At 40.0% G+C, this 8,221-nt stretch overlaps 1 protein-coding gene across 1 annotated transcript; it reads left to right on the forward strand.

The window, feature by feature from the left end:
• Nucleotides 1-4,242: 4,242 nt before the first annotated feature.
• gpha2 (glycoprotein hormone subunit alpha 2) lies at nt 4,243-7,830 on the forward strand (the record flags this gene model as incomplete). Its single annotated transcript, XM_080895182.1, has 3 exons — nt 4,243-4,363; nt 7,448-7,632; nt 7,726-7,830. 3 exons carry the CDS (start codon nt 4,243-4,245, stop codon nt 7,828-7,830), a joined length of 411 nt encoding a protein of 136 aa, XP_080751308.1.
• Nucleotides 7,831-8,221: the final 391 nt, after the last annotated feature.

Genomic DNA, 8,221 nt, shown 5'->3' on the forward strand with positions numbered 1-8,221 from the left:
ACCCTGGAGTAATATGTGTGTGTGTGTGCGTGTGTACGCTTCAACTCAGTTCATTGACTCCTGATGAGGTGCTGTGGCCCTTTCAGATTTATAACCTCTCTCTGTCTCTCTTTCTTTTTGTTTCTGGTTGGCATGGAATAAGAGGAAACACACACACACACACACACACACACACACACACACACACACACACACACACACACACACACACACACACACACACACACACACACTGTGACCGTCCATGACACTTGGGGTCAACAGGCTAATAGTTTTATGACTCCGTGTGTATAGGTGAGGGGTTCACGGTGATGATGTCACACATTCCATTTTCCATTGACATAACTGGAGTGGGAATGTTTGGGGTAGAGGGGCCATATTGATAATTGTGTTTTCCTAAGAAGGTGTGTGTGTGTGTGTGAGAGAGAGAGAGAAGAGTGTGTGAGGCTGCACACACTGGAAGCACCAATGTTCTCAGGGGTTGAAGTGCTTTGCAGTACCATGGAGATATAACCGCTTATGTCATTCAAATAAAGTGTTCAGAGTGTCCTGGTAGTGAGAAACGTTACCATGTTTTAGCTACAAACTCAAAGTCATGATAAAAGTGAAATTCATGTATGTCTTGTCAATAATGCACATGTCATTAATATTGTTACAGTTATAGTTACAGAATATCTCTCCATCCCGGACAGCGTCATTACTATTTTATATTTCTAATTTTCTAATGATGTATTGATATATTTTGCAATGTTGTTTTCAGTGTTGTTCACAGTGAGACACTGTAGGTGTCTTTAAAAGCCAGGGAGCAGAAGCTGCAAGGAAGAAAAGCCCAGCTTTCTAACTTTTGCCTACAAGCAACAGGCTTGAAATTTTAAAAATGTTTCTAATCTATGTATATTTTTATTTATTGATTCCTTACAGTGCAAATCAGCCGATTCTTTTCTAAAGCCATTTTTTTATTGTGGTGTATAAATTATTATCATTTGCTATTGTAAAGTAAAATAAAACAATTCCACTAAATAACTTACAGTAAACATTTTGTTTTAATTAAAAAAAATGTTTAATCAGAATCATATTTTTAATGCTAAAATATAATAATTGCTATTATCAGTGAATTTTAAAATCTGTGCTTTTACAAAAAGTAGTTTATTAAGACGCCAAAAATGATTACAGTCTTTAAAATGATGGCTTTACTGAACAGGAAAATCAGATTTACTGGTTAAATCTAATGTTTCATTAATTTCCCAAAGAAGTCCAGCATGTGGACTAAATATAAAAATGTGACTTTAGTAATTTAGTAATTTGTTTTAAACCAATTTAAAGTTCTAAAGTATTAGTGTTTTTATGGCTGATGGTCTAAATCTTTTGATAAGACTCATGGGACTTGGTATTTTTGCATTTTCTCTCCACATTTATCTATAAGTAAATCACAGAGCAGAATCTTTGAAGGCACGTATAGAAAGCAAAGTTTTGATAAGAGCACAGAGCAGCCCTCCTGTCTTACTCACTGTTGTTACCTTCAGAAATTGCTTGCAGAGTTTCACCTTCTGACATCTTTTGATCTCGAGTGACAGTTTCACTCAGAAACATCTGTTCAAAGAACCCAAACCAAAGTTAAGTTTTATTGACTTTATTGACTTCTTAAAATCGTCTCTACTGGCACAGTATCCAGTTCTGTCAGGGGCATAGATGGCTTTAAAAGGTCCACAGTTGTATAGCCTAACATCAGTGGTCTACTCGGGTCCCAGATTCTTTCTCACAGCATTAAATAAAACTCAATGAAAAACCAAAGACATTAAAGTATCCCTCGGGAACCTTTTTAAAGATTTACACAGCCATCAGCGGTCTGATCTGGCAGTTTGGGACATTAGCGACATGTTGCTGAAGCTGCTGTTAAAAATCCAACTAATAATGTGGGAGTCTATTAAAAGAATGTCTTTACCTGCTGGAGTTTGGATGAGGGTGGTTGCTAAGCTGACTCTCTCTGTTCATGATGAGGAAGAAGAGAAGCAGAGCCAGCTGTTCCCCACAATATACAATATACCTACCATGTGTCTCTCTCTCTTACTAACACATACACACACAGTTGACCCAAACCCACAAAATCTTCGGACCTGACCCCGTCCTTCCTCCGGCAGCCACAAATGGAAAAGCCAGCCCGACTCTGTATGGGCTTGTGTGAGGTCCGCCTTTCAGTTCACTCGTGCTGTGTATCAACTGGCAACCGAGGCCTACAACATTATTATTTCCTGTGTGATTTGTGTGTGTGTCTCCGTGCATGCATGTGGGGCAAAGCTGTGAGCTTGATGGAAAACCTATCTAGTTTTCCTCTGTGTCACAGCAGCGGTCCCCTTAAAAAGGTTAAAAACTGGGGAGCCTGAGACAAAGGGGGAGGGAGTGGTGAAGGGATGGTAACACGCTCCAAGAAGAAGTCATTCAGGAAAAAACGGTTCACCTCGATTTTAGAATATAGAGAGAATTCAGTACCACAAGTTTTGTCGCGCAGGTAGAAAGAGCAGCCACAGAGGAGGAGAAAACGGGAGCAGAGGAAAAGAAAAAAGCTTCAGACACACTCAGCTCTCTAATTGTGGGCGTGTCCAGAGCTAAAAGTGCCTTCGTTCTTACCTGTGTTACTTATATCCCTGCATGAGGCTCAGAACAAGCACTCTCTCACAGACACCTGTCAGACGACACACCCCTGCACTTGAGAACTCTCAGCTCTGCATCTCCAGGTAAGAGCCTTCTCCTTTTTGTTTAGTTTGTTTTTTACACCAGATCTAAACTTTAATGCACTTAGAAATTTAAATCAAATGGTGCTTTTTTCTTTCTTAATTTCCTACAAACTAGATTATATTGACATTACTAAATTTTAAGGAAGCGCTTTCATCTTTTTTCTCGCTTCCTAACATCCTGCTGTGGGAGGATTTTTCATGTATTATATAATAAGAAACATATCACGGTAAAAGCACGTCTTGCGTCATATCAAGTATCCATAAATATGAAAAAATGCTATTTTTTATTCATTTGCATTTCTCAAAAATACATCCAAATGATGCAGTTTGTAGAAAAGAGTTTTGCAGGGGTTTTATTTTGAAAGTCATGACTACAATTGTATCCCTTTGTTTTCAAAATTATCTTTGCAAAACTAAGCAAAGTGAATATCATTTACACAATGGTTTTTTGGAGTCCGTAACATGAAAACAAACAAACATATATAACACACTAATATGTATTTATTTTAGTGTATCATATTCACGGGAAGAGCTTTAGGGTTAAGGAAACAGGTTAAGTTAAAGCTAAATATTTATCTTTTACTTTTTTATTTTCAGAGAAGCCTAAAACTTTTCCCAAAGGGGGGAAATTTCTACTGTCATGCGGTCATATGTAAGCGGCTTGACTGTTGATTTGGTTGCACAGGCAGTGTTAATGGCATCCCCCAAGCCTTTCTGCCAATGCCACAGTCGTGATTCCTCGGAAGTAGAGCTGGAAAGAGCTGCAAATTTAGAGGCAGGGGTCAGCAGCGTGACTTTATTGTTTGCACACGTGTGGGTGAAGTTGGTGGGTACGTCAAACCTACGATGTTCAGGCTCATCGATCGCGACTTGTGTTCGTCTGCGTGTGCGCTTGACATATATATTTGTGGCTGTGTACGTTCTGTGAACTTAAACGGAGTGCGTGCGTGCGTCAGCGGGTACCTGTTAAATGAAGCAGACTGTAAAGATAGAGACAGTGTTGTCTTTATTCACATCAGCCGTTACTCAACCGAGTGACACACAGGCAGACATGCAGGATGGGAAACCACCTTGGCAGAAAGAGCAGGAGGCTCTCAGGAGGCCATTCATTTGAGGGGAAAGTTCATCCTGAGAAGATTTTAAAAAAGGCATCGTGGCTTCTTCATGGCCCAGAAGACCAAATGCAAATCTGATTTAAGTGACGTAATGACTGGCTCCAACTTTTTTTTTGGCATGTTCTTCAAAACCAAACAATGCCTGCTCGGCTAAACTCTCCAAGATTTTACAGGAAACCAGGCAATAAAATAAGACAAAGCTGAAAAACTCTTTTGTGCAGCAATAATCATTCTGAGCCGTCCTGAGGCTGCTCTGATTTATTGCGCCAAGGATCGGAAACCACTGGCCCTGTGCATTTTGCATGATTTCCTTAAAAGCTGGGGACAAAGCACTTTTTCTCTTTCCTGGGTTCTTGTAGCAACATTTAACGTATCCCTCTGTTTGAACCATTCAGATGTCGCTGTGCATGACCTCACATCTCTGCCTGCTGGCCCTACCAGTGATCTCACTCCTGCTGCTCTCCTCTTCTATTGGTTGGAGCTCCGATGTCCTCACCCCAGGCTGTCACCTTTACCGTAAGTTTTGAACTGTATAGTTCAGTTTCCAGGTCTAAAGTTTGTGGAAGAGGTAACCAGAAGAAATTCACAGATGATTCGCGGATTCAGTATGCTCATACTACGGAAATTACCCCACCTTTGGCTGCACAGTTTTATGCGATATTCAATTCCCAAACCTCTTCCAGTGTGGGCTGTTTCTCAGCAGACACTGTAGCCCCTTTCCAAACTGTAAACCAAACAGGAACCAAATTTTGGGTGTTTTTCTTCAAATATAGGTTCACCAACCAGAATGGAAACAGTTCGGTGTTGCTGCAGTGTCCACTTAGATATACTTTTTTGTTCAAAGTTAGCTTTTAGCATTAAATCCTCACAGACTTAAATTATGTCCTATTCTAGCAGCATTATCCTGACAGTGCCAAACCATACTTTTCATAATTGTGGTTTGGATCTTTTTTATTTTAACGTATTTTACTTTTTCATGGATGAATAACCTCAGAGACTGAGGTCTGATTTAAACTGACTTATAGGCTTTTGTATTTATAAACATGACCGAGAAATAATAGTCCCACAATCAATTTGTATGTACTTGTCAAAGTATCATACATCCACTTTCTTCCACTTATCCAATTCAGCGGCCCCGCGGGGTTCTGGAGTTTATCCCAGCTGCCATAGCATGAGCTGGGTACACTCTACAGGACGCCAGGCTGTCCCAGGTCAAAATATCATTTTGACATTTTCATTGTGGACTTAAAAAGTACACTCAGCATTTTTTTTTTTTTTGGGGGGGGGGGGGGGGGAGGGTATGTAATAAAAGGTAAATGGACTAGTTCTTATATAGTGCTCTTCTATTAACTGCACTCAAAATGCTTTATACAACATGTCTCATTTATTCATTCATTCATATATGCACTTGTTTTCTATACCTTTTCTACCTAAGTGCTTTCTGTCTAACATTCCCACACTGATGGACGCACTGGGGAGCAACTTAGGGTTCAGTATTTACCTAAGGTTACTTGGGAGCAGCCCAATGCTGCCTTCTCATAAACTTATAATTCATGCATTAAAAATACATAGGAACTGGTCTGAAGTTGGTGGAAACCACCGTGCTCCACCATGTAGCCAGAGACCCACCACATTTGCAGTACACCAAAGCATTACGCCAGCTAATGCTAAGCTTGAGTGTCCATTACATTCTCACAACATATTAGTGCTAATTCACTAAGCGCCAAAGTGCACCAGTGTCACTTCAAAGAAAGTTTTATTATTGTCAGCAAATAGTAGCTGATAGAGGCTAACAATAGCTAATAGACAGTACAGTAGTTAAGGGTGGCAAAGTTTAGCATATCCTCACAAATCACCACAGTAATATTCTTCAGAAGCAAGAATGATGATTTGTATGGGATGATTTTCACAAATTTTTGTTCACAAATTTTATACCGTCTCCCAGTGTAAATAAAGTTGGACACTTTTCACATGGCATTGGCAGGTGAGGTGAAATGTGGAAATGGCAGCCTTCCACAGATAGGGAAAAACTCCCGGATGGATTCAGTCCAAACGGATCAGCTCAGTCTAAATTGAGTGTTTTTTTGGCCGTTTGTCCTACAGCAGCCACCGTAGCAAGGACTATGCACTTGAATCTGAGCAGACAAGTATCACATGTGGAGTTCCCCAAGGTTCCATCTTGGGACCCCTTCTGTTTAACATCTACATGCTCCCACTGGCACAGATTATAAACAACAACAAAATAAACTATCACAGCTATGCAGATGACACACAAATATATATCACAATGTCACCAGGAGACCGAGGCCCTGTACAGGCTCTTGGTAAATGCATTGAGGAAATCAATGACTGGTTGTGCCACAATTTTCTCCAGCTAAACAAAAACAAAACTGAGGTAATAGTCTTTGGCGCCAAAGAAAAACGATTACAGGTCACCAGAGAACTTCAATCTATACATCTAAAAACCACAAACCAGGCGAGAAATTTGGGTGTAGTGATGGATGCAGACCTAAACTTAGAAAAACACATTAAGACAATAACAAAGTCAGCTTACTATCACCTCAAGAATATATCAAGGATAAAAGATCTGATGTCTCAACAGGACCTGGAAAAACTAGTCCATGCATTCATCTTTAGTAGGCTTGATTACTGTAACAGCATCTTTACAGGTCTACCTAAAAAATCAGTCAGACAACTACAGCTCATTCAGAACTCTGCTGCTCGAGTCCTCACTAAGACCAAAAAAGTGGACCACATCAGTCCAGCTCTGAGGTCCTTACACTGGCTGCCTGTCCGTCAGAGGATAGACTTTAAAGTTCTGATGCTGGTCTATAAAGCTCTGAATGGTTTAGGACCAAAATACATCAATGACCTCCTGACCCAGTATGAACCATCCAGATCCCTCAGGTCATCTGGATCCGGTCTTTTATCAGTTCCCAGAGTCAGAACCAGACACGGAGAAGCTGCATTCAGCTTTTATGCTCCTTATATCTGGAACAAACTCCCAGAAAGCCTCAGATCAGCTGAAACACTCAGTTTATTTAAATCCAGGTTGAAGACTCACCTGTTCTCAGCTGCATTTGAATAAAGCACCAAATCCACACTTTAAGCTTAAATTTCAAAACTTACATTTAACTACTGATTTTATCTACTGTTCTGATTTTATCTGTTTTGCTTTTATATACTGTTGTTTGTTTGTTTGTTTGTTTGTTAATTAGTTAGTTAGTTTATTTGCTTGTTTTATTCAATTTTAAATCATGCTTTTTATTTGTTCTTGTTTCTAATGTCTCTGTAAAGCACTTTGAATCACCTTGTTGTTGAATTGTGCTATACAAATAAACTTGCCTTGCCTTGAATTGGGAGAGGTAAGAAAACAGAACTCAGTTGATTGGAATCTGCAATCTACTGATATCTAGTGGTGAGAAAATGTACACATTGAGAACTCTTATGCATTTCATTGTATGACAGTGGGACATAACTAAGCACTCTTGGACTTAGTGGGAATGCATATCAAAGACCATGATTCTTTGGGAGTGAGCTACTGGTTAGTCTTAAATTCCTGCATGGATCTGCAAACCTGTACTTTTCCCCCTCCTCCAGCCTTCAACGTGACCATCCGCAGTGACCGTCGCGGCACATGTAAAGGCACCCATCTGGTCTACGCCTGCGTGGGCTACTGTGAGTCCAGTGCCTTTCCATCCAGATACTCAGTACTGATGGCCTCCAACTTCACCCACAACATCACTTCCACTTCACGATGCTGCACCATTAGCAAGGACGCCAAGGTAAGAGGTGGGAGATGTTGAGGAAACAATTATAGGAGCAACTACTGCTTCATTTTTACTGTTGTTCATTTTCTTTGGCTTCTCTTCACTTAGGTCAAAGTTCGCCTGGACTGCCCGCAGGGTCGTCACCATGACGAAATAGAGATCCTGACAGCGAAGGCGTGTCGCTGTGACATGTGCCGCAAATCACGCTATTGATACACAATGATATTATACTGCATACTAATGTTAACCACAATGAGAAACCAGGTTACAGTGTAGGCAGTAAAATACTGACAACTTTTCTTTTTCTGTCCATTTTGGCTTGTTTGAACAAAATTAACTTTAACTGACATTGTAATATGGTACTTTCATAGCAGGGCCTCCTTCACTAAAGTGGACCTATTATGCTTTCCCTTAATTTTGTGAAATATATATACTTTGCTTTAGTGGTGGACGCTCATATTAATTAAACTCATCCTTAATATGGTCATCAGAAGCACAGAGTTTTGGCTATAAACATATATATAGTTTACATATATAGCACACAATTCAAATCTTTTGTTTAAGACAGACAGCCAATCAGAACAAAGTGAGCCTGAGGTGAGGG

This window comes from Rhamphochromis sp. 'chilingali', assembly GCF_963969265.1.
Source record: "Rhamphochromis sp. 'chilingali' genome assembly, chromosome: 1".
In the NCBI taxonomy this organism is placed as follows: domain Eukaryota; kingdom Metazoa; phylum Chordata; class Actinopteri; order Cichliformes; family Cichlidae; genus Rhamphochromis; species Rhamphochromis sp. 'chilingali'.